Source organism: Melanostigma gelatinosum (genome assembly GCF_949748355.1).
Source record: "Melanostigma gelatinosum genome assembly, chromosome: 1".
Lineage (NCBI taxonomy): Eukaryota > Metazoa > Chordata > Actinopteri > Perciformes > Zoarcidae > Melanostigma > Melanostigma gelatinosum.
In genome coordinates, this window is record NC_136634.1 from 8,370,624 (window position 1) to 8,397,249 (window position 26,626).

Here is a 26,626-nt window from a genome sequence, read left to right on the forward strand (position 1 = left end):
TGACATCTGTAGCTTTATCTTATGCTCACACAACCAAGTACACTCCCGTCAGGTAGACTGAGAATAATAATGTGCGTATTTGTATGATAATGTAACGCACTATTTATTTAACCATCAGTGATTCCAGTTTGACACAATCTCAGTCTTTCAGCACTTGTTCATAGTGTGTACGGGGAAATTGCATTTTCAACTCACTGACTTAACAGCGACACCTTGTGGACAAAGATCAGTAGTGCAGATAACGTGTAGTCATCCCGTGTGTGTTTTTTAACAGCAAGATATCTATAAGTACAATGACTCCACACGATCTCGTCTAAATACTATACCACATAAACATGCGTAGATAAATATGATGCAATTTAGACTGTCATAAACTGTAACAAACACAGGTATAATGCTACAGTCAGTGACAATAGAGAAATAAACAAAATCCCCAGAGTCACCCAGCCTCAGTGTCACTTGTCTGTGACATTGCATAAGAAAATCTAAGTTTAACTAACGTGTTGACGCAGATTTCTACCCCCCATATTGAAAGATGAATTGTAGGAAGTGATGTGCGGGTTGTTCATTCCTGGCCAATGGTGGCTAGCCACGATTTTCGAGTATTGACTTATGTTGAAGAATCTGATTGGACAACATGTACCAGGTGCTCTGCTCTGATTGGCCGAACGTTGTGCGTGGTGCGCAGCCATTGGTCGGCTGTCACGGGTTAAATAAAGTGTGCTCGTTTGGTGGGAGAGCTCGTCTGTCTCTCTTGTTAAGGCTGTGCTACGTGCACGTATCTCCCGGCTTTTGTTTCAGGAGCTGAAGACACACGTCGTTATTCACGCAGAACCGCAACATGAGACGGGTTTGGGTGATAGGTCTGCTTTGTGCACTCGTTGCCTTTGGTGAGTACCGGAAATATGTTTGCTAAATTGTCTCACTTTTTATCACCCAACATTGTAGCTAACGTTAGCCAGGGAGCTAACGGTGGTGTGAACTTGTGTTGGTGCCTCTCTGCTCATTCGTGACTACAGCCTTTCATTTGTTTGTCGTTTTTTAAGGCTTCATTTTGCCAAAATGTTAATGATAGTGTGATAGGTTAAGCTTCAACACATTTGTTGTAGAAACGCTGGTGTGCAGTATTTATAATTGCCTACCGTTATGTTAAAGCAGGTTGATGCTAGCTAACGTCCCCATTAAATCGTTGCTATTTTGTCACGTGCAGCCATATTGTGGCTCATTAAAAGCCATCTTACTCAACATTACACCTTTTTATTTGATTATTTCCATCACGACTTCGCCAAGCCTCATTCTAAATGATCTTTAAGTGCTGTATATCTCTTCAGATACTAATTAATATGTGTATTTTTTTTAATCCCCTTGGCAGCTGCTGTAAAGGCAGAGGATGAAGTTGACGTCGATGGGACGGTAGAGGAGGATGTTGGTAAAAGCAGAGATGCCTCCAGAACAGATGATGAGGTGGTGCAGCGGTAGGTGTCACTTTGAATACCTTGTTCAGAATGTGCCTGTTGGGTGAACTGTAGTTGTCCCTGTCAAAAGAAAAAGGTCGACTAAACCTAGAGTTAACACGCACAAGGGCAACATGGCCGAGCTTGTGCACACAAACGCTCACAGCAGCTCTTGAGAACCGCAACCTTTGATGTACATCCGTCATTTAAGACGAGGGAATCCTGTGTCTCGGCTTTAACTAGAGGCGAGAACATTTGTTTTTTCCCTGTTTGCAACTGTGGTTTGTTGTTGCTTTTCCCTGATTTCACGTGTGTGTGCTTCTGTCCATCCCCAGAGAGGAGGAGGCTATCCAGCTGGATGGCTTGAACGCAGCTCAGATCAAGGAACTGAGAGACAAGTCGGAAAAACACGTCTTTCAGGCAGAAGTCAACCGTATGATGAAGCTGATTATCAACTCCCTCTACAAGAACAAGGAGGTGAGCGAGAATAAATAACCTCCTGATGCACAAGCACTGGTTTTATAAGATGATTCTGTTGATTTACTTTCATCAGAGAGGTGTCAATTCAACAGTATATTAAATTGTATATCTGTAATATTCTTTCCCCCTCATGTTTGAAAATAGAGTGGGCATATTATTAAAAACACCTCAATAAATTAAAGTCCAGTACAATACTCTTAAAAGCTTCCGCCTCAATAATAAACATACTCAATTTATAAATCTCTGACAGTATCAATCAAAACTGATCTTTATTGTCTTTTATAGAAGTAGACTTTATGCCTGAGCTGTTGCATTATATTTTACAGATGTTCCTCATAAAGTAGTCACTGTGTATGAAACAATATTTTAAATGATTTACAAGAAACTCAGCCTGGCCTGTAATTTGACTGAGTTGCCATTTTAGTTTACTTAAAAGAAATCCTTAAGGCAGTGTGGAGCAACGGATTTACTATGAAAATCAACTTTATTAAAACAGCACCTGCCAAATTTTATGGCATTCGGTTTTGAACAAATATTCCATCTGTTACCATCAGCTGCCACTGAATGAACAAACTGGGTAATGTTGTGTGACCTGCTGAGTGTCTGTCGTCCAACATCTCGCACTGTTTGTGGTCACAGGGAGTCTGTGTCTCGTGGTTGAACTTCTGGGCAGGAATATTGTGTTGCAATTATGTCTTACAGACCTCTTCAGGAAAGGTTGAACTAATAATAAGATGTTTGCTTCTGTTTCAGATCTTCCTTAGGGAGCTGATTTCCAACGCCTCGGACGCTCTGGATAAGATCCGCTTGTTATCTCTGACCAACGACGAGGCAATGGCCTCCAACGAGGAGCTGACCATCAAAATAAAAGTATGCACAAGAAGGACTTTCTGTACGATGCAGTCTTTATAGGTCATGTCGATAGTTCTCGCTCTGTTGGTAACGTGACTGTATTGTTCCTGTCTCCAGTCTGATAAGGAGAGGAACATGCTCCACATCACTGACACTGGTATTGGAATGACTAAAGAGGACCTGGTGAAGAACTTGGGCACCATTGCCAAGTCTGGCACCAGCGAGTTCCTCAACAAGATGAACGACATGCAGACCGAGGACCAGTCGACCTCGGAGCTTATTGGCCAGTTCGGTGTAGGATTCTACTCGGCTTTCCTCATTGCCGACAAAGTCATCGTGACGTCCAAACACAACAATGACACCCAGCACATCTGGGAGTCCGACTCCAATCAGTTCTCTGTCATCGAGGACCCCCGCGGGAACACACTGGGCAGAGGAAGCACCATCACGTGGGTTTTACATTTTGTTTTTAAGTTATCTTAAAAGCACCTCCAGCTAATTTAGCTACTTCTTTTAGAAAAATAAACTGCTGTTAGTTGTATTGGTCTTCACACAAATGATACTATAACACCTACTCACTTACACCTTGAATGCTGGTTTCCTGTTAAAACTCTACTCTCAACTGTTAGAATAGTATTCTAATTAAATCATCCCCATCTCTTTCTAACATCAGACTGGTCCTGAAAGAGGAGGCCTCAGACTATCTGGAGCTGGAGACTATCAAGAACCTCGTCAAGAAATACTCCCAGTTCATCAACTTCCCCATCTACGTGTGGGCCAGTAAGGTGACTACTTGAGACACTTCCTCCCACGCTGTGACTCAGACTTCATCCCAGCTCACTGTGTTATGAAACTGACGTATGACATTACATAATTTCTTCTCAACATGCCAGACCGAGACCGTTGAGGAGCCCATCGAGGAAGATGCTGAAGCAGCAGCGGAACCAGAGAAAGACGCTGCTGAGGAGGCAGAGGTAGAGGAGGAAGACGACGAGGAGGACAAAGAGAAGCCCAAGACGAAGAAGGTAGGAAGTTCATGTAGGGATGACCGTTATTAGTTAAATGAAATCAGGGATGTCCCTGACAGATCATTTACGTAGTCAAATCTGATTGGTCAAGTCTTTCCTATAGCAGTGTCATGTTTTTTTTAATTTCTTGCTCATTGGGCCACTTCTGTTTTATTACGCTGTATGCAGCTATAGTCAAAACATCATTTGCCGATATGCTTGTTGCTGTCGCTGAGCTGTTTCAGAATAACGTGTAGTGGCGCTGTCTGTAGTACTGGCACGGAGCAGAGATCAATAGACGGAGACAGTTTCTTGTCCTGCTTGCGTTTCGTGGTTATAAATATAACTTTTGGTCCTAATTCCCTTTTCAACCATTGTAGCCATCCACAGTCAGTCAGTGGGGAGAGAAATGCAAGCTGCAAACTGTTTTTGTGCGCCTCCCCGGTTCATTTTTAGACTGTTCATGAATTCAAAATGTATCTAGTGCTCTGATAGTACGCTCTTACATGAGTGTTCTGATTAATAAATGAAGCCGTGTTATTTATGAATGACGAATGAGCCTTTTATTTCATTACCACAGTCACCCATCACGACTATTCGACTGTGAGATTAACAATCTAATCAGGCTCCTGATTCTATTTGGGGTCACCCCTCACCTTTCTTTTTTTTTTCTTCTTCTTCTTCTTCTTTTTTTTTTTTTTTTTTTTTTTTTTTTTTTTTTTCTCAAAAGATTTTAGTAAAATGTATTGTTTCGTTCAAATGGTGGCAGTAAAACATGCATGATTATGCCCTTGACTAAGTTGATGCGGTTTTGTTTGGACATATTACTACCTAAATAATTTGATCTTGACACTTTTCTTATTGTGTTTGTTGTAGGTTGAGAAGACTGTGTGGGACTGGGAGCTGATGAATGATATCAAGCCCATCTGGCAGAGACCGGCTAAGGAGGTCGAGGAGGATGAGTACAACGCGTTCTACAAGACGTTCTCCAAGGTAGCACTTCGTCAAACATCCACCCAGTTTGTGTGCCTTCCTTGTAGGCTCAACCTGTTTCATGTTATTTAATTCAAACTGTGTTTCTTGCTTTAACAGGACACCGAAAACCCTCTGGCCCACATCCACTTCACGGCGGAGGGGGAGGTCACCTTCCGATCCATCCTGTTTGTGCCCACTGCAGCTCCCCGAGGCCTGTTTGACGAGTATGGCTCCAAGAAGAACGACTACATCAAGGTGTTGCCCTCGACCAAGCACCCATTCTTAAGACGTTGTGTTGTCCGTTATAAGAGGGTGATCTAAATGAATGTTTTTTTCTGTCACAGCTGTTTGTCCGGAGAGTTTTCATCACAGACGACTTCAACGACATGATGCCCAAGTACCTGAACTTCGTCAAGGGACTGGTGAGTGATTGCTAACGCTCCCTGAGACAGACGTGTGCGCATATAAACTGTTTGGTCTTTGCCTAAATATCACTGATTAATGAGAATGTATTTGGCTAGGTTGACTCTGATGACCTCCCCCTGAATGTGTCAAGAGAGACTCTGCAGCAACACAAACTGCTCAAGGTGAGTTTCACATCTGACACTTCTTACTGTTTACTGACAAGAGGATGATTGATTAGCAGGCAGGAAAGGAACCTTTATTTGTACAGACAGGGGAAGAGAGAACAAAGTAAACGTTATGGAATATTAAACAAAATGTGAAGGGAAAGTGACAGAAGATGTGATCTTTTCTGTCTCCGTTCAGGTTATCCGCAAGAAGCTGGTGCGTAAGACTTTGGACATGATCAAGAAGATCGCAGAGGAGCACTACAACGATAAGTTCTGGAAGGAGTTTGGAACCAACATCAAGCTGGGTGTCATTGAGGATCACTCCAACAGGACCCGTCTGGCCAAGCTGCTGCGCTTCATTACCTCCAACAGCGACTCGGTGGTGACCAGCCTGGAGCAATACGTGGAGCGCATGAAGGAGAAGCAGGACAAGATCTACTTCATGGCTGGTACCAGCAGGAAGGAGGTGAGTGGCTGTATTCCGATTGGGTTGAAATGCTTAATTATGTAAGCTGTCAAGTACATGGCATGCAATTACACTTAGACGATGTAAGATCAAACTTAATAGGCTGGCATTGAGCGTCTGTCCTGTTTTCCCTCTGCAGGCGGAGTCTTCTCCCTTCGTGGAGAGGCTGCTGAAGAAAGGCTACGAGGTGATCTACCTGACGGAGCCGGTGGATGAGTACTGCATCCAGGCGCTGCCCGAGTTTGACGGAAAACGCTTCCAGAACGTCGCAAAGGAGGGTGTCAAATTTGACGAGAGTGACAAGATCAAGGAGAAGAGGGAGGCCCTGGAGAAGGAGTATGAACCTCTCACCACTTGGCTGAAGGACAAGCCCCTGAAGGACATGGTAGATTATTTTGTAATATTCATGGCATGGGGAAATACACACCAGCCACAGGGGTGATACAATTTCAAGTTACGTCTGCTCAATCAGTCGTATTATTTAATACGATGGTTTCTTTCCCACAGATTGAGAAGGCGATCGTCTCTCAGAGGCTAACAAACTCCCCCTGCGCTTTGGTTGCCAGTCAGTATGGCTGGTCAGGAAACATGGAGAGGATCATGAAGGCACAGGCTTACCAGACGGGAAAGGACATTTCCACAAAGTGAGTTATGATCCTGTGTGTTTCAGCAATGTTGATGCTCATTGGCACAGTTGTAAATTGCAACGGTGGAACATGTTTACTGAGGTTGTATACTAATCCCCCTCTCTCTCCTTCAGCTATTATGCTAGCCAGAAGAAAACATTAGAAATCAACCCCAAACATCCTCTCATCAAGCAGATGCTCAACAAAGTCAATGTAAGTCCGTCTGTTCTCATTGTAATGATGCCATCAAATGTAATTTATAAAATAATTGTGTTATAATGCTTTTTGAACCTGAAATGGACCAATCGGCGCAGAGAACTGATCGGTTTCTTTTCCCTTCATGGCTGTCAGGACAACGGCGAGGACCAGACTGCGTCAGATCTGGCCGTGGTTCTGTTCGAGACGGCCACGCTGCGCTCCGGCTACCAACTGGCCGACACGAAGGCTTATGGAGAGAGGATAGAGCGCATGCTCCGACTCAGCATGAATGTAGCTCTGGACGAACAGGCAAGTTGATGCCAGCAGCCACATTTCTGTCTTACTTTGGAACCAGTCATACAGCAACGTTTTCACTTTAGGTGTACATGTGTCAAGTCACATTCTTTTATCTGGCTTGTTCAAACGGGGTTATTTCATTATAGCGACACTTTCTTTTCTTTGTAGTGGTTTCTGAATGTTAACATTTTAGGCATCACAACCTCCTTTTCGGGTTCCCAGTTGGGTCATTTTAAGTGCTGTTGAAAATGATTTGACTATTCCACAGATCGAAGAAGAGCCTGAGGAGGAGGCGGCGGAGGAGGAGGCGGAGCCAGAAGAGCCGGAGGAGGAGGAGGCGGCGGAGGAGGAGGCAGCCGCCGAGGACGACTCTGAAGATAAAGAAGAAATTGTAGATGCCGAAGAAGAGGAAACGGTGAGAACACTTAAAAGTCTCTGGCATCTTAGAGATGTAGAGAAATCGATGACTGAGTATTTGTTCTGGAGGTAGTTTCCTCATAACTTTTTTTTATTTCTCCTGCAGAAGAAATACAGCAAAGAGGAACTGTGAAGCACTGGATGAAGAAGATGGAACTATAGAGCTGGAATTGGATTTGAGTCTTGTTCCAGTGCCACTGGTCAACATCATGGGTGGGGTCCCTGGGTTGGGTTTTTTAAAAGGCGAGCATTGTTTGTTTTTTGTTGGGTTATTTTTTATTACATTCCTCATGACTGTAAATTTGTTAATATTTAACTGACCTGTTTATGGAAAGAAGCGATCCTGTCTGTTGATCGAAATAAATGTTTCCTGGAAAGAGGACACGTGGTGTGTTTGGTGGTTTTAACAATACACAAGCAACTGAAAAGAAGTTGCTTTGAGTTTATGGCAGGAGAGAAACGACATGATTTGGATGAAGGTGACAGATTGTCATTCACACACCCCCACACTCAATATAAGGTGCATCGAGCTAAGGTAACAAGAATTGTCTGTCCATGAGCACTTTGAGTTTGTCAACGTGACGCAAGTCAACCGAATCATGAAGTTCAGATTGTAAAATCAATTGCTATGTCGAGGTAAACTGACAAAACACTGAACCATACAAAAGCCTAAACGGTTTCTATCAACTCGGCCAACAAGAGAAATTTAATTTCCTGCAAAACCTAAAGCAGATTTCACACGGATCACCTGAGGCGACAACCTTGAATCAACCCGGTGCCACAGAGTTTGGTTGAAACATCAAATAGTCTTGGAAGTTTTCTCAAACTGCAGTAAACTATTCATCCGGTACCTCTGCCACTCACTTCTTCGATCCACTGTACACGAGCTGAACGGGGAACACATTCAGCCTTGTCTTCTGCTGCATCTGTACTGTCTATTACCCATGATGCCGTGCTACTGCTGGCTGTCCTGCCTACCTGCTGGACCATTGATGTGCTTGTCTCTCTTCAGCTGATGCTAACCTAGATGACAAAGAAAAAGCAGAGCTGTAAGTGTACAATTTTATGGTGAAAGCTTTTTGACACTAGTGATGAATAGCCTTTAATTTATAGAAAGTGAACAAAATTAGTTGAGGGGCAATTTATCCAGGTAAGAGTCACTCAACCGCTGACAGAACTGTTGGGCCCTATACTTGTACTGTTATTATGTTTCAGTCACAAAAAGTGTTTATAAATGCAAGTCAAAGTTTGAATAAAGTTGTTGGAAGGACAGCCAGTCCACGCCATCTGGGAGCAGCACTGTGGTCATCCAAAAGAAAGCAAATGTGTCCCAGTAGTACCTGGGCTCAAACAAACTGGGAGAGAGGAAACTGACCAGGTGTGAGGGAAAGGTTAAGGCCTCATGAAAATCTCAATCATCTTTTATGGTAGAAACACAAAGCCTGTTTCAACAGTGTTTTTTATGTTTCAAACAATTTTCAATCAAGACATCAAATCAGGCAAGAAAACTAAATAATTTAATTTCATCTCACTCGGGAAGTCATAGCATATTTTAACTATTTAAAATGGGACACATTTGTAGTAATGCTTGTCATTTTTGCCAATTTTATCTCTGCTGGCATAATACTAAAAAGAAAAAAAGTTTGTGAAGTTTGGTTGTAAAAAATTGTACAACCAAAAAAGTCGAATTTCTAATTAGTATCAATTAGTATTCATGTTGCATCTTTCATGTAATACCGCAAATACATTAAGATACAAATGTCAACCCTCCATGGCATCTTGATTAGTAACAATGATCTTATGAATTGCTTGTTTCACTCGATCTCAGCTCACTCGTGAGATTCTGTGATTTGACTGCAGGAATCAGGTGTTTCCTTTGTTAAACAGACCACCTGGCAAACACCAGAATGATGCATGGAAAGAGAAAATATCAGTTTAATGTATTTTAGCAATGTATTACAATGTCATGCCCAGTAGGTGGCACAGTTACCCAAATCTTGAAAATCTGAACAGCACTATGGCAGGCATGTGCAAAGTCCGGCCCGCGGGCCAATCACGGCCCGAGGTCAGATTTATGGCCCGCACCTTCTGTCTTAAAATGCATTATTTATGGCCCGCCAGCACAGTCAAAACGGAATGAATAAATCATACAAATTCAACATGCAATTCCTATTTTTACCTCAAGGTGGCAGCACCACTCTGTAACTGTCTGGCTGTTTGAAATTGGCTCTGACCTTTGAACTGTCATGGCTACGGCAAGTAAAAAAAAAAGGAAAGTCGATAATGAGGGCCGCCGCTTCCAGGAGAGGTGGAGATCGCAATATTTTTTTCACCGAAAACCGAAACAACTGTGTCTGCCTAATTTGTCATGAGACTGTTGCCTTGTTTAAGGAATATAATGTAAAGAGACACTACGAGACCAAACGTGCTAATGCTACAAGAAGCTATCAGAGAGCGGCCGTGCTAGAAAAGTGATTAAGCAACTATACAACATTCTATACTAATATAATGTAAAGAAGTGGCATTGTATTGTAATGTAACTTCTTACAGCCACACATTAATTTACCTCAATCTTAGTCATGTTATCACAATTTAAGAAAATGAGCAGGTATTTTTTCCGCAATTTGTACTGCAGGTGGTTCTATAGTTTTGCTCACCGACATCAAGACGATGTAGATGCATTCATTTCAGAATAAACTGAATATTTGACTGAATAAATATTCTTAGGTCATAAACATGTCTACTAATCTTCAAATACTAAAGATTGCCTCCTGTACTGTGCAAGAGCCTGAGTCAAAATGTTAAAGGCCAATTCCTGCTTGTATATACAGTACCACATACTTTACTGTTCATTATTTCCTTACGGCATTTTCAAAATGACAACCTAATTGCAACCTAAGGACGATTCCGAAATGATTTCCACTTTGAAAATACGATACAGGTATGATGGGACTGTACTGCACACATCCAAATAAAAGGTCTTGAATGGTGAGTTTGGGAGCTAGCAGCTGAGCAGCAGCACTCGCACCACGGACATGCTCCCATATGTTCGCCTGAGTGAGAAAATGTTGAGCTTTCTTAATATAGAGTGACAGATATGGGCCAAAGCAGGGGGAGGGGACTCACAGCCGAGCCATCGAAGGATGACGACCATGGCAGATAATAGCTGTGCTCTTTGGGTAGATTTCTTCTGTTCAGTGATTCCCTGCTGCTAACCTGTAGAACTATTTCTTCATCTCCTTTGCTCTTTTACAAATTACGACACAGAATGATAATAAAAAATAAATAAAGTGAGAAAGTGTAAAGGAATGTCTAGTTTCTAAAAAAGTGTTCTCTGTAACTCATTACTTAATAATTTTGAAACCCAAATGACCCCCATCGCTTGTCACAGTCTTTCCATGTAAAAGACTCACCATAGATGTCCTTATGAAGTGTGTTGACTATCATGTTTTAATTCATAATCAGCTTTATTGTAATAGGGTTTCACATACAAGGACATTGCCTTGGTGTAATTGGAGCTTTCTTGCAGCATGCAGTATTTGCCTGGGAGTCACAATGTTCTCAAAGGTCCCATGACATTAGAATATGCATCAGTATATCTATTCATTTTTCTCCCTCTGGAACAAGAAATAGGGCCTAAACTGGTGCTATTAAAGGGACAGTCCCTCTACAAGAAGCCTTTGTCTTATGGCCATTCATTCCTGTATAAATATAATTAGGAATTAAGCTGGGTACCAGTATGAATGCAAGACAGATTTTCACTGTACATTACAGGTTATAATGTTTACATGTTTGATCTCATTGAAATTTAATGAGCATATTTATTCATCTATGATAGCACCTTTTTATGACTATTTTTCTTTATTTATTTAAAAATGTATTTATTTTTTGCTGTATTTCTTAGATATTTCTTCATTCTATATGCCTATTCCATTCAATCAGTGAGACGTTATCCGTGAAAATAAACCTACAACACATTCCTACTGGACCTCAGACATAATACGGACGGACTTTTGATATCTCATCTCTCAGTGAAAATCGATCTGTGACTGATACACCCGAGGGTTTCTCTTCCCCATCATTTGTATTTTGCAACTGACTGCAGTTTCTGCGCCGCTGCTGCTGCTCATACGCAATCCCTGGATAGGTGGTTGCCATGGATTCCTGGGTCACATGCGTGGGTTTCCTGTAGCCAGAAGCAGCAGAAGAAGAAGAAGATGCTTGGATGAAAAAATCCAGAGCCATTTTCATTCAAGAAAAATTGAGGTTTCGCTGTGGATGCTGGCTGGGTGGACTGACTACACCCGTCTGCGGATTTAGGCTTTTTTTTTTGTCCTCCCCCATCTCCGCTGTGTGCTTTTGATTATTTCAAATTCGCAGCAAACCGGTTTCGTTCACATTCATAGACTGATAATAGGAATGAGTATAGAAATTCCTGAAGGACTGACGGAGCTGTTACAGAGCTTTACCGTGGAAGTGTTGAGGAATCAGCCCAGGGATTTGCTCGAGTTTGCGTTGCAGTACTTCACCCAGCTGAAGGAAAGTGAGACCAGAGAGGCCTCGTTTGGCAATGACCAAAATTCGGCACCAAGATCCGGAAAAGCGGTCAATTTCGTTGACGAAGCCATGCAAATCGATTCGGAAAACGGAGAGGAGGACGACGACGATGACGAGGAATTCATAGGTAGGCAAATCGATTTGGCCGTGTAGACCTGCGCTATGTGAGGAGGGGAAGTGGGAGTGGATGTCCTGCATTTTGAACAATGAGCATGTGTGCACGGCGTCTGTCCAGCGGGAGAGAAAAAGACGCTCGTTGAGCGCAGCGATGCTCCAGAGCTCGCCACCTTGCATCCACCACGGCTCTGTTATTTACCATATATGGTCACGGAGGCTCAATGCTGCTTAATGAAGGTGTCTTGGTCTTGGTCTGTGCAGACACGTTGTTGTTTGTGTGTGTGATGAGGACAGCATTAAGGCACAGCAGCTCAAAGGGACTGTGTTTTCTAGACGGACCCTGCACCTCCAAGTCATTTCAACATTTTCAGTTTCAGGTGCAGGCCTGATGGGCCTATACCATGATTATGCATCAAAGCAGATGCATGTGGGAAAACATAGCCTCTGCTATGATGCAAGCAATGCAAAATGTGACATTTTACCCCCCTAGACTAATTTGTGCTTCCTAAACTGTGGTCATATTGAACAGAATGGCCGGTGCAGTATAGTGCCATAAGGTGCAGCAAGTAGCATAGCAACCCAGAGCTCTGACACAGCATCCCAATGAGTGGTGGGGTCTGCAAAGGCTGTCTGCAATGGTTACATAAGGACAAGTACACTATATGCACTCATTCATCTAACTATTGTTGTATTTTTGGGTTAGGATTGTGCCCCATCACACCTCATATTCCAATGAGCCTCCTCGGACAACACTGGCTGGACGGCTATTAATGGATGAGACCCCCTATGTATATTTCATACCCAGACTATTATGTTGGAGCTCAGCTGTGTTTTACATTTGAATTATTTGTCATTCAAATTTGATTCAAGCGCACTTCAAAGCAGCTGTCCTTATTCAGATTTTACCCGAATTAATATGGCTCCTTAATGAGCACAGGACTGGGTGGACTCCACTACTACACATGTAGAACACACTGCTTTAACAATAAACTCTTTTCAGTTATGACTCGGTCACTGTGAGATAGATTTATTTCATAATGAATTCTAACCTGTTGATGTATATCGTTGTGCTTTTTGCAGCCCCGGTAATAAACAGATTCATCAGAAGAGCATCAGGTGAGTTGTCATTCTGGCTGTTTTATGAAGTCTGTTCTGCCAAGAGGAAAAGTCTGGACCATGTCAAAGCTGGAAACATGTGAAACCTCTTGAACTCCTGAATAATGAGGCTACGTCAGATTTGTTCCAGTTCGAATGATTTTTTTCCCCCATCGGCCTTTTCTCATTGTCCTTCACGTAATAAAATAGTGTTGATTTATTCGAGTTTGTGAAACCACTTATCTCACCACTTGGTTAATAATGCCAGTGAGTGACGTGGGTGTGGAGATGAGGACAAGTGCTACTACTACTAATAACCTCTTGCTCGTGACAATAGTAACAGCGTGGCTTCACATGATAACATCAGACTGAATGGAAAGTATGAGCCAGTGAAAGTAATCAGTAACACTTTTATCACTTGATATGAAAAATGAACACCCTCAACATATATTAGACGAAACATCAAACCAAAGACAAGGCGAAGCAACTTTATTGATAAAGCACATTTTATACACAGAGGCAACCTAAAGTGCTTTACAGATTATACAAGAAACACATGATGCATACAACCAGCAAACAAAAGCACACCGAATAAAAGCAATGGAACTAAATTGACAAATGAGATTTAGGGTAACCAGGTAGGTCTCTAGCTTGGATTTGGAAGTTGTCATATTGCGACAGTTGTCATATCGCATATTTGTTAGTTTAAAACATAAATCATTTTTCAATTTGAGTCCTGTAGCTCGGTTTATTCAAGTAAAAGTTTGGCTGCTCTTCTTGCCGTTAAAACACAGGAAGGGAATGCGGTATGAGGGGCCCCACTATGACAGCATCCACAGAAAAGACTGATTAAAGTGCTGAATCTTCCCGAGGATTTGGCTTTTGTTGTTCGACTGGGATGAAAGTTTTGCTGCTTTCTTTTTTAAGTATTTGAGTTCACATTTTTCTTTCCAAAAGGTTCTGTCTTTGGGCAGATATTAGAATTTCTGGATGAATTTGCTGTTTGGTAGTGAGTGTCTACAGCTCATTCATTTGTTGATCTCTGTCATGCAGTGTGTGCTGAAGCGTTCAATCCTGATGAAGATGATGACGATAAAGAGCCATGGGTAAACTGTGTTTCTTAACACTGATGGTTGATTCTTCCAAACAGTTTGACTTGTAGCTCTGAATCTGAACCAAACAGTCAGCATGACAAAGTCTTCTGCATACTTTAACGTGGAGGCCATCATCTGGTCATATCATAAGACCTGCGCTTCAATTTGCAGGTCATCCACCCAAAAACCGATGAGCAGAGACAGAGACTACAGGAAGCCTGTTGGGACATTCTTCTGTTCAAGACTTTGGAGCCGGTGAGCGGATCGTTCCACACTCTGTACTCCTCTGGTTTGTGCTCTGCCATCTCTGAAATTACACAAAGGGGAACATGGCCCGAGGCCAGCAGCTTTTGTTTTGCCACAGCTCAGTACACTATGCATGATTTGGAAAGATGCTTATTTTCAAGTCGCTGAAATGGCACACTCTGTGCATTCTGCATGATTGTTTCAACACTTGAAATTCACATATTTGCTTGATATTTCACACCGTCGCAGGAAGAGATGTCTCAGGTGCTGGATGCTATGTTTGAGAAGTTCTGCACTGAAGGGGAGCACATCATTGATCAAGACGATGATGGGGACAACTTTTATGTTCTTGAAAGGTGATCTTTCATGTGGCTTCCACAACATGGCTTACTCATCATTTTTTAAATCAGATCATTGATCGTTATATGTCATTTCTTTAAAACATTTTTATTTGTGAAATATTGCCTGTACTATATCGGTTTCCTGCTGACATAAGATTTCAGGAGACACCATTATTGCTGACCTGTGTGTATATTTTCCTCTGATGGTTTTTCCGTTGTGTTTTCATTCAGCGGGATGTTTAACATTTTCGTGAAGGTTGATGGCACAGACACGCTGGTAGGCTGCTATGACAACCGAGGCAGCTTTGGAGAACTGGCGCTGATGTACAACACCCCCAGGGCAGCCACAATAATCGCCACCTCGCCTGGAGCCCTTTGGTGCCTCGTGAGTAAACCATTAAATCCCCATGTGAGAGCACAGTTGGCTGCACGCTCAGGTTTTCATAACAAGCTGTGTCGTCAGGATTTACAGTAAATATCCAGGTTGTCTGTGGCAGTGTTGGCACTATCAGAGATCATGTTGTCTGACTGAAGTAACATACTGCATAAAACCCACTCAATGCAACAAAAAGCGACAGAGTGCTAATTGTGCCCCTGGATATTCATTATTTTATTGATATTTATTATCATGGAGTGTTCATTAATGCATCCTAATGAATGTGCAAAGTGAATATGAAAATAAAATACAATACAGCCCTATAAAAAAATGAATTGCTTCCCATTCGGAGCTCAGCTGTCAGATCAGCTCAGACAAACAAGGCTAAACGTGTCTGTTTTAGCAAGTATACACCTCAGATGAACTCAGGTAAATAATTGATAAATGATCAACATGTGAAAGCTGGGGCTGTCAACACCATCATGGAGAAGACAAAGGTCAGGGTGAAAGCAATTGAATTCCCTCCCTACTTCTTTTTTTGTTATTTATATAATTACATCGAACTAATTGAGTTGTGTCCAGAACAGCTATTGTCAATATTCAGTCTGTGAAGCAGCCTGTTTATGAATGACTCATCCAGGGTCGCGTCCTTAAAACTGTGGGCAACAGCCTTGTTGTGTCATCTGTGAGGCATCCGGGCAGGTTGCAGCTGTATCCACGTGCGTACTTGTGGTGTGTGTTTGACTCAGTGAACAAGCAATCCCCTGAGGTCGAGGAGGGACAGTGATCCTGAAATGCCACGGAGCAAAACGCAGTTTACAGAAGAAGCTTTAATCACAGTCTGGTTTAGGTCTGGAATTCAGGTTGTACACAGTTAACTTTGGGGATATAAAAGCTCCAGTACGTTAAGTCCTAGGGCCGAGGACTGACTCTCCTGACCACTTTACCACAATGTCAGAGCCTCGTTTGTCATTTGGTAGGAAGTTCCCCCCCCCGCCCCGCTAGAGGACGCTCTAGTCAATTGCCAGCCGCTTTTCTCAACCAGTAAGCCAGAGCGCCATCTAGTGGGCTGCAGAGGGAGTGCCAAATGGTTCGTAAAAGCTCCAAGGCGTGTGTGGTGAGGGAAAGAAGGCCCCTAACATATTACATTCGGATTATAATGGCAGGCGGTGATGAAGGAAAGCAGAATATTCATTTTGGTCATTACAGCTGACAATGGCATAACACTCCTTTTTTTTTGGTGATGGTATGTTTTCTTTCGTATTTATTTGCAATCAGAAATGGTCCTTAGGTTACAAAAGGTTGGGAACCCTATCCTACAGTACAATCTGTAATCCTCCACCACTGCATGTTGTCATCCAACACATTGCTGAACCTGAACGTTGTCCTCTTCTTTACATCTGTGTTTCAGGATCGTCTGACATTCAGGAGGATTATAGTGAAGACCAATGCCAAGAAAAGGAGGCTGTATGAGGCATTCATTGAAACGCTACCACTGCTTACATCTTTAGAGGTAAGATTAGCTTTTGTCCTCCAGGGTGAACAAAGTGCAGCATGCATATACAGTGAAACCATTGTTAACCAAGCATCCTTTCATCCACAGCCCTCAGAGAGGATGAAGGTAGTGGACGTAATATCCACCAAGGTCTACAGCGATTCACAGCAGATCATTGCTCAGGTGATCAATCTCTTTATGATCTCTTCTTGGATGGATCGTTTCATTTTTTGCTGCAATGAGGCATTTATGAACGCTGAGTCTCTCATTTTTGTGCTTTGATTTACAGGGTGATTTAGCAGATTGCTTCTACATTGTTGAGTCTGGCCAAGTTAGAATCACCATGAAAAGAAGCAGAGTATGTTTCCCCAGCCAACCTTTAATTGTTAAATGTAAAACAAAACCACAACTTTGCTCGTGTGTATGTTATACTGTGCATTTCTTTCTTTCCAGACGAAAAAAGACCAGGAGGATGAGGAGGTGGATATCGCCACATGCACGAGGGGCCAGTATTTTGGGGAGCTGGCGCTTGTCACGAACAAGCCCAGAGCTGCATCAGCATATGCTGTGGGAAGCGTCAAATGCTTAGGTATATTTTCTGCATTTTTGTGAATATTCACATACACTTTTCAGTGTACCACTTACTATTTTACATTATTCTCTATGACTCTCCTTAAATGATGTCCGGTGACTCCTCTTTTTCATTTTTTTGGTCAGCTATGGACGTCCAAGCCTTTGAGAGATTGCTGGGCCCTTGCATGGACATCATGAAGAGAAACATAGCTAACTATGAGGAGCAGCTGGTGACCCTGTTTGGAAGTAGCACTGAGATTGAGCAACACAGTGCATGAGACAGCTCCAATGGACCATGAATCGGTGGATGAAAAAAACAAAAACGAGGCTTGTATGGATGTTTGTCCCCATAATCACTTAAGCAGCTTTTTCTTACAAATGTGAATATCCACTGTAACATTTGTCTGTCAGATAAATAAAACAGACTATGCCAGAAACCCATATGAGACGATAGGTTCATTTGAGCAGACTTTGCCACATTGCGTTATGATGAAGGTAAAGTAGGCCAAAGCAGAGTTGCTTAAAGCTTGTTTGAGTTTGATTTTTCACGACTCTCACCTTAAAAATGTAAGCGTACATTTTACGTGTCAGTGTCAGACGCATTAATTGTTTGTATATTGAACACTTTTGTTAACGCTCACCTTTTCTCCAGTGTTAGTTACACCTACAGTATAATATCGTTTGTAAATTTCGAAACATTGTTTGTTAAAACCAGATGCCAAAGCTTATTTCTTACTGGATAATTGTGAGCCAACATGTCACAATCTCTTGTCATTTTGGCAGGAGCACTAACGTTGGCAGCATGGGTACAAAAGTGCCCCAACATGAAACGGATAAACAATTTGTAAGAGAAGTTGATTTGATAACATGTTTCAGATTTTGATCACAACAGAATGTAGACTTGGCAGTACTTTAACATTTTTACAAACTGCATTTCTGTTTATCATAAGTTTTAATCCCTTGAACAACTGTTCATACACTGTATATCATTGGTAAGTGTGTTTGTGGCTGTTAGCCTGATACTATGCTTTTGCAAAAAAAAAACAACTTCAGAGAGATAGCTGGTAGTTTTGTATGAATATACCACACATTGCTGTACAATTTGAAACTGAATATTTACTGTTATTATATAGGCCCAGTTTTAATTTGATAAGTTGCCCCATTAGACTTATAGGCAGTGTCTTGAAACTATTGATTTTCTTGTGTTTTAATGTAAAATTCAAGTCAAATTGTTTTTGTGTCAGTGAAACATACTTTATGATTGGCACCCATTATTGCTGTCTACCTCTGCCAACAACGTACACTGTTTGGATACACATATTCTGATGTTTCCTCTAAACAGGAATCTAAAGTAGGTCTTCTCTGTATCTCTTCTCTATCTTTTTAAGATTAATAATTGAAGTCTTCTGTATTTTGTCTGTGGTTTACTGCAGCTTACACTGGTAGAGCTGGTTTAACATTTAAACACTCTTAATTTATCCCACCCCTTGTGCAGGTAGTGCTAGTCATTTTTGAAGGCCAACCCATAATAGCCTACTGGATGAAAGTACTGTGTGTTTCACTTTTCATGTCAATAAAGAACATTTTTATATGTGTGTGTTACATTGTTATTCATTACAATAATGGAATAGCCCACTTTTAAAGCGTTTCAGTCACCATTCGCTCACTCACTCGCCATTCATTCATTCCTTATTCATTCGTTCATTCAAAAGATTTTGTAGTAAAAGTTAAACTAACGATTTAATTACAACGGAGAGGACAAATAGTCCATGCATAATCTAAAAAGCAATGTGACGTGAGTGTAACTGTAAGTACTTGCTTTAGTTGCGACATTGCAGATAGAAAATAACCATGTATTGTTCCTGTCATTGCCAATCAGCTGTTACTGGGTGGTAACAGACGTGTACGTTCATCCAATCACACTATGATCAACAAACTAGACCCCGCCTTTAATATTTTCCTCAACACCAGCGACCAATTGAATACTCGTATTCTTGTTATTGACGTTCTCGTACACCAATAGGAGGCTTCCTCTGGAACCATTCATTCCCACCCCTCGAGTGAATGCCAGAGAGTTTCTTGATGGCGACAGGCTTGGTAAGTGGGGAAGTTGACTTCATTTTTTTCGAATAAACAAAAGGTTCAAACACATATTGAACTTGAGCGCCGTGTGATCCGTGTCTTTGCCGTACTAACGTGGGGTTTTAGCGGGGTTGTCACGCGCTTATTCGACGTGGGTTGCCAGTGTCCTCGACAATGTTCTTTTCTCCGTGACGCTTGTTGTTTCGGTGATAACGAGCACACCCGACCGCAGTTTTGTGTATCGAAACATGTCTTTCATTCGGTTAAAATCTGCTTTGAAATCTGGCGGGGTCCGTGTCATTCATTATGGACGGGGCAGAGAGGTTGCGTCATGCCTCAACTTGTTGACATTCTTTTGTTTACAGTGTTGAGCCCGACAGCCTCTGGGTTTGAACCGAGGACCCTGCTGCTACTTTAGAGGAGTGGGGGAAACACTGACTGTTAGGCCCGATATGCAAAACCGTCTTTTGGGCATGATCATACTTCTAAAACGTTTATTAACGGCTTGCCATTGGTATATAAACATCAGTTCATCGGGGCGTGCAGCGATCGTTGAACTGTAACCGTTAAACTAGTTATTCCTTGTAATCTGATTGATTTGATGTTCTCAGCTTCATTTCTTTTGTATTTTTGTTGTTGTACGTTGCGTCTTCAAACACGACATCATGCTAACATCTGGATACAATATTTTACCATGTCATTTTCACCTTCGTGTTTCGAGCCTCCATAAGACACTTTTCAAAAGGAATTTCAGCTGTTTTTTTCACTTTTGCTACGCAGTCGAATGAATGGGCTTTGGTACGCATGCGCCAACATCTTTTTTAAGTTTATAAACAAGGCCTCCACGCAGCGGGTCACATGACGAGTCACAGAGGTATAGCCTACTGGCGATTCAGAGACAAAGGATTCCCTTAAGGCTGTCTACCTATCCCTTTTTATTGATGTCGAATCTGATACGTCTTGAGGTTATCACATACTATCTGGGATATCTTTTATTTCAGAAACATTTTACCTCTCATGAGCATTATGTTAAATGTTTTACGTCATGTCTTAATGCAACCACATTACTATCTAAAAACCGCATACCACCATTCACCCCTATGTATGCAATTACAAAGAATCTTCTTTCATTTGAATGAGTTTCACTTCGTTTGTGAAAGCTCTGATTTGGTCCCTTTTTGTTTTGCATAAAACCAGCTGATGTGGCAGCGGAAGCTGAGTAAACTCACATAAAGCCTGTTTTTGAATAAAACAAAACAGGAAATAGCAGAACATTGTGAAAATGGACGAGTCTTTTGATCGACTCAAGTGCAACGAGGACCTGCCTTCATCACCTGGGTGCCACATGGATTATGGTAAACTCCGACACCAGCAATCACATTCTATAATGAAGTAAACGGAGCTTTCCCACATTTTAATTATGGATGTTACTGTTGACTTCTCCCCAGATGACATGCCAGAGCTGCAGGAGGTGGAGGAGGACCAGAGGTCTCCAGGGCTATATCAGGTCGGAGCAGGAGTGTCTCACCAGGAGCTTAGCTGCTCCCTAAGCACCAACTGGCTCACTGAGCTGGCCAACATTGCCACCAGTCCTCAGAGCTCCCTGCAGAAGAGCGCCCCACATAAGAGGTTTGCACCAAGACGAACTAACATGAAAATAAACAAAGTCAGATGAGTTCTTATAATATAAACTCACAGAGAAGTTGAAAATGGCACACTATGTATTCCACAAAGGTCGCTAGTAGCGCTACAAAACTTGTGTAATGAAATATCCTCTGATATTACGTCGTTTTTTTGCAGTCATTGAAGTGAATGGCTCATTATATTTTATTCATTATATATAACTAATGTGTTGTTGAATACCCCTGCTGGTGCTGAACAACAGGGTTACATTCCACTGTCTGTAGATTATAAATATCACTTATGAGTTACGAAAAAATATGAAGTATCACCATATATGACCATGATATATATTCCTGACAATTTCATTTTTTTTTCCCTCCAGATCATCTCCAGTCCACATCTTTGGCAACAGTAATAGTTTACATTCTTACGCCCGTCCTCCACTAGCCAGTAGCGCACCCAACCCGTCCAGAGGCCACTTCAGGGAGCGCAGGCGTGTCAGGGTAACCCTTCAATCATCCATTCCTTCAGACTCACTGATTATTTCCTTGTAAATTCAGTTTGACCTTTGTACTGAAATAGTTTGTTTTACTGATGTCATTGTAAGATGTTTATTTATTTTTCACAACAGGCCAGCAGTGAATCAGAGTCTGGAGTTTTCTCAATGTCCTCATCTTTTTCTGACGATGAAGACATGGCCTGGTCTCACTCTTGGCCCTCCACAGCCTGGCATTGCTTCCTTAAAGGTGCATACATACACACTCGCGTACACACCGTATGTGTCCACCAGTGCACATGCAGACACTCACACACGTTGAAGTGAAACCCGAGCTTTTTTTTCAAAGAATTTCTTGAAAAAGAAAACATGGCCGTGAGAATTATGCCTCACAGCTTAAAGGCACAATCTGCAGTCTATATAAAGTCAGTTATTCGTCGTTTTGTTCGTACTTTTCTCAAAGGATCCTCCTTTTACAACCAGGAGGAACACGAGGTTAAACAGTTGTAAAGAAATTCTGACCTCGGGTGTCCAAACGGCAGTATTGCACCCAATCACATTCTTCTCAGTATCAACACACATCTGCTTATTCATCGTGTCGCACTGTTGTGTTGATATTCAGGAACACGCCTGCGCTTCCATCGAGGTCCTAATGTGGAGTGGCAGGACGCTGATGAACTTGGAGATTCTGATGATGACTCCGATGATGAAACCATGATGCCATCCTCCTCTCTTAAGGTAGGCAACAAATAGAGTATTTAGGATGTCTTAGAATATTTAATAAGAATCTGCTGTACTCTGGAATACGTTCCTGCTGTATACATTGCATTGCTGTACACTGTATTGCTGCATCGCTGACTAAATGAATGCATGATTCAGTGTAATGTTCGTAGCCGTGACAATTGCTTGTAATGGCCACCAGGTGGCAGCCAGGCTAACAGAAGAGGTACAGAAAGGGAGTAACTGAGTGCATGAATAAAACATACAGAATAACATCCTTGGTGACACACAGTGGTGGTCTCATTTAGTATCTTAGAAACCAAGTTTTCAGGCAATCAGGCTTCAAGTTGCGTTTGGTCGTGTATCTAACTACCTCATCTTGCTGGAGGAAAGACGCCTCTCATTGGTCTTTTGCTTCATTCACAGAGATACGGTACAGGGGGTCTGAAGTTGGTGAGCCACGAAGAGACTGTATCTTTTGGCCAGGCCGTTCTTAAGCTGACCTTTGACCCCGGCTCATCCGATGACAGCCTTTTAACAGCCGAATGCCGACTGGATCACCCATTTTTTATCAAAAATAAAGGTAAAACAAGACATTTCTTAGTTTATTTCTGTTCTGCAGGTCGTGTTCTTTCTCACAAAATATAACAAGTCATCTTTGTTGGCAAGAAACAAAAGCAAAATGATGTCAAGAAACTGATTTTATTGATATGAAAGTGGTCTTGGCCAACAGAAGCGTCCACTGACCAAATGTTTTCAAAATACTAAAATAATATTTTTTTTATTTATACAACCAGCTTTATGATCAAAGTAATCTGTAATCTACCATCTGTGTTGTTCAGGTTGGTCTTCCTTCTATCCGAGCCTTACTGTGGTGCACCATGGCATCCCCTGCTATGAGATGCAGTTGGGCAATGTGTGCCTGCCACCAAGCCACCCAGAAGCCATGAACTGCGATGACTCTGTCGTCTTTGACACTTTCAGAAGGTACACTCCTGCAACTCATGCCATCTGGATTTGTGTAATAAAGAGACTTGAAGTGCTTATAAGTGATATTTAATATAACAATTTAAATAAGTCAAGTATTTGTATTATTGCTTTATTTTATTTTTTTTACAATGAGAGAAATTAAAATGAAAAAGTCTACCTTTTTTGAAGTGACAAGATGACTTTTTGTAACAAAACACTGGAAAAAAAAAATTGCAAATGAAATGCAACAAACTAAAAAAGACGAAATTAAAGTCCGTGTCTCGTTTCCTTCTTTCCCTTTGCAGTTATGACTTCACCCCACTCGACTCCTCGGCAGTGTATGTTCTCAGCAGCATGGCTCGTCAGCGCAAGACCTCCCTGTCTAGCGGGGGGGCTGTCAGTCCAGACTGTGATAAACTTGAGCACTCCAGCTCCCCACAATCCTCTACGGGCAAATCAAGCAGGAGCCAGACCTCAGGGACAGCCATTGTTGCCACGCCTACAAGATGCAAGCGCCCAATGAATGCCTTCATGCTCTTCGCCAAGAAGTACAGAGTGGAGTACACGCAGATGTATCCTGGGAAGGACAACCGGTACGCAAGACTCATTGAGACCCAGTGCACTCATTCATACTATTTTTCATGACATTCTAATGTTACATTTAATTAAATACTATAGTACGACATTCCTTTTGGAATTTGTACGCTATATTGTGACTTTTAAAGCAACATTCTGAAAAGGGCAAGTTCTTAATCCTTTGTCTCTCACCTTGCACTCAGAGCCATAAGTGTCATCCTGGGTGACAAGTGGAAGAAGATGAAGAATGAGGAGAGGAGGCTGTACACCATGGAGGCCAAGGCTCTGGCCGAGGAGCAGAAACGAATCAATCCAGACTGCTGGAAGCGTAAAAGAACCAACTCGGTGAGGACCAAAGTCACTGTTCTATAGCATCCAAATTGCACGCTGACATTGCACGTTACATTATATTCACCCAGTCTTTGGTTTCAATCACGTGTCCAGCCTACTGTAGACCAACAGCTTATGTCATCCTTCAACAGGGTTCCCAGCAGACCTAGATAATCTCCCAGAAACCCCAGCTGTTTGTTTTGCCACGGAGAGGCGCTGGACAGAGTCTGACGGACCGCTTGATGCCTCTTTGCTCTCCTGTAATCTTGAGACTCAACTGTGATGCTGCATTCATTGCTTTTTATAACCGTGAAACATTATTAGAGACAAACCAGATTTATGAACTATAAACAAATCATGTAATCTAGTCACTAACAGTGCATATATTTTCTTATATCCTTAATGTCAAAGACGTCTTATTCCCCTGAAATAAGAATGAAACTCCTCATTTACTTCAGGTGATTTCATATTCAAGGTTGAAAAATGTGAGCATGTGGTGCTATGCCTGAGCAGAAAACAACACGTGTCTATTCATAACTGTATGGGGAAATTGGGGAATTTTAGCTAACTTTTTCACAACTGCTCAGATTCAATAAGATTCAATATACTGCTGCACAGAGTGGTAACCCTTTCATACATTTTGTAATACAGTATATATTCTGCAGCTGAACTATTGGCAACAGTTTGTGATGCCGCCCTGCCAAGTTTTTACATTTTCACCCAACCGCCCGGCCATATGACGAGAGGGCTTTCAGCATGTGGCGGTGGGTTCATACTCAGTCACAAAGCACTTCAGGCCTTTGCTTTAAGTGTTTGCTTCTTCTGCACTTTATATACATATGTAATCTCCTTTACAGTTATTGTATACTGGTGGAAACCATTTGTATAGTACAGCTAGTATCTCGACAGTTAGCCGTTTGACACAATCATGGCTTAGTAGCCGTGTTCTGCTTTCAGGTTGCTCTTGCATTTTAAGTGCTTTGTTCATAATGTACAGGTTTCACAGCCTCTTGCACAAAATAACCTTGTATCATATTATAAATATTTTTTTTTAAACTTGCATCTTATCCAAGTGTTTGGTCCTTTTCATAAACTGTAATCGCACAACATGTGGTTATGCTTGGCTTTGTGTTTTTGCTCTGAATACTTATCTTCCTCCTGGGTTAAGAGACTTGCTGAACCAGGCAAGTTTCATCTCGAGCTTTAAGAGCTCTCGAATATCCACCGATCTAAACGGAGTAAACCCATAACGCCTGATGTTTCCAGGAAACAGGGCAGTTCAAGTGTGTTTGATTCTTTTGTTTCTCTGCCACATTAAAACCACAGTGTACATATGCTAACAAAGCCTCCCAAAGCGCAGTTGTACTGAAGCGAGACGATTCACTCTTGGGCTAGATTAGGACAACTTTAAAGGAACCCTGGTCTCGTCCCCTTTAGATGAAAAGGGATCTGAAAAGAAATAAAAATGAGAGAGCATATCATATACAAAACATCTAGTGATGTAGTTAGATGTACAATATTTGCTTTATTTACCTTGCAGACATAAAGACTATGGTAATGATATGCAATGTTATTGTCAATTTTAAGACATAATTTACATTGTTTGAGAGCCAGAGGGCGCCGTCACTCCATTTTTGTTCATTTAAAAGACGCGCTTTCCTCCATGATATAAACACTTACCTTTGTAAAGGGTAACAATATTATAAGGTCAACAAAGAGACCCGAGACACCATTGATAACACTCTGGTTTAGGAAACTAACATGTTGCATTAAAATAGCAGTAAATGATCAGCAGTTAACCTTACTATACGCTAGAAAAACACAACATCCCTCAAGTTATTTATGGACATCGGGAAGTTAATATTCTCATGTTTGTGAATATCTTGAGGGCCCTGCTGGTCTGCAAGTAGAAAATGGTTAGTCTGAAAGGATAAGAGCACTGTGTGCCTCATGAAAAAACAATGATCAACACCTGCAAGCCTCGCAAGCACAGGAATCTAATTATAGCATTTCCATAACAGGCCACTCCAGAACGATCCGAGTTGAATACTTTATGGCGTATTTGAGGAAATGGAAAGTTGTGTTGGATGTGCTTCTGGCTCAACACTATTGCAAGTTTAAATGAAGAACTAAAGGATATGGTAGTCATTGCGGTGAGAAATTAAAAGCATTTTTCACTGTCATTTCTACACAATAAGAAGAAGAACTTTACTGTGTGGACATGCTGCTGTAAAAAATACACACATCAGTTGAGTCTTCACACATTTGATTTGTAATGGCTGCTGTGCTGAGTTTTAATTGGAGATGACTTTTTAAAAAAAATGAAAATTACAAAATTCCCATCACTAGAGAACATAAGGGTATCATTCTGTGACAGGTTAGATTCAAATTATTTTTCTTGAAGAATCATATATTGAGGACTTTAGTACAGCAAACATAATTCATCCGATGCTAAAATGAAAAATTAGAATGGAGAGAAACTGAGACAGGGATCATCACTGCTGGCTTCCTCTTAAATCAGAAGCTGCACCTCAATCAAGGCTTCCTAATTAGGAGCAATTCGTTTTCGTAATTCACTGAGAGACAGCAGAC

At 41.7% G+C, this 26,626-nt stretch overlaps 3 protein-coding genes across 4 annotated transcripts; all 3 read left to right on the forward strand.

Moving 5' to 3' along the window:
- The first annotated feature begins 749 nt into the window (after nucleotides 1–749).
- hsp90b1 (heat shock protein 90, beta (grp94), member 1) lies at nucleotides 750–7,726 on the forward strand. The gene is made up of 18 exons (XM_079277614.1): nucleotides 750–890; nucleotides 1,373–1,475; nucleotides 1,790–1,931; nucleotides 2,688–2,804; nucleotides 2,904–3,235; nucleotides 3,460–3,571; nucleotides 3,680–3,811; nucleotides 4,670–4,786; nucleotides 4,886–5,023; nucleotides 5,113–5,190; nucleotides 5,290–5,355; nucleotides 5,537–5,806; nucleotides 5,946–6,191; nucleotides 6,314–6,450; nucleotides 6,567–6,645; nucleotides 6,784–6,939; nucleotides 7,196–7,342; nucleotides 7,451–7,726. The coding sequence occupies exons 1-18, from the start codon at nucleotides 842–844 to the stop codon at nucleotides 7,475–7,477; spliced, it is 2,448 nt and encodes an 815-aa protein (XP_079133740.1). The 5' UTR covers nucleotides 750–841; the 3' UTR covers nucleotides 7,478–7,726.
- A 4,022-nt stretch (nucleotides 7,727–11,748) lies between these two features.
- On the forward strand, nucleotides 11,749–18,225 carry prkar2b (protein kinase cAMP-dependent type II regulatory subunit beta). The gene is made up of 11 exons (XM_079276685.1): nucleotides 11,749–12,028; nucleotides 13,099–13,134; nucleotides 14,167–14,219; nucleotides 14,379–14,462; nucleotides 14,703–14,809; nucleotides 15,026–15,179; nucleotides 16,582–16,683; nucleotides 16,774–16,848; nucleotides 16,955–17,023; nucleotides 17,119–17,254; nucleotides 17,383–18,225. The coding sequence occupies exons 1-11, from the start codon at nucleotides 11,764–11,766 to the stop codon at nucleotides 17,514–17,516; spliced, it is 1,215 nt and encodes a 404-aa protein (XP_079132811.1). The 5' UTR covers nucleotides 11,749–11,763; the 3' UTR covers nucleotides 17,517–18,225.
- Nucleotides 18,226–19,292: 1,067 nt separating this feature from the next.
- On the forward strand, nucleotides 19,293–25,094 carry hbp1 (HMG-box transcription factor 1). 2 transcript variants are annotated; one of them, XM_079280778.1, is made up of 11 exons: nucleotides 19,293–19,335; nucleotides 20,581–20,675; nucleotides 20,769–20,949; nucleotides 21,326–21,446; nucleotides 21,575–21,689; nucleotides 22,062–22,177; nucleotides 22,586–22,742; nucleotides 23,002–23,146; nucleotides 23,434–23,721; nucleotides 23,908–24,049; nucleotides 24,187–25,094. In XM_079280778.1, exons 2-11 carry the CDS (start codon nucleotides 20,603–20,605, stop codon nucleotides 24,202–24,204), a joined length of 1,356 nt encoding a protein of 451 aa, XP_079136904.1. In that variant the 5' UTR covers nucleotides 19,293–19,335; nucleotides 20,581–20,602; the 3' UTR covers nucleotides 24,205–25,094. The 2 variants fall into 2 exon arrangements, with proteins under 2 accessions (XP_079136904.1, XP_079136903.1); XM_079280777.1 differs by having other exon boundaries at nucleotides 19,294–19,335; nucleotides 20,518–20,675.
- Nucleotides 25,095–26,626: the final 1,532 nt, after the last annotated feature.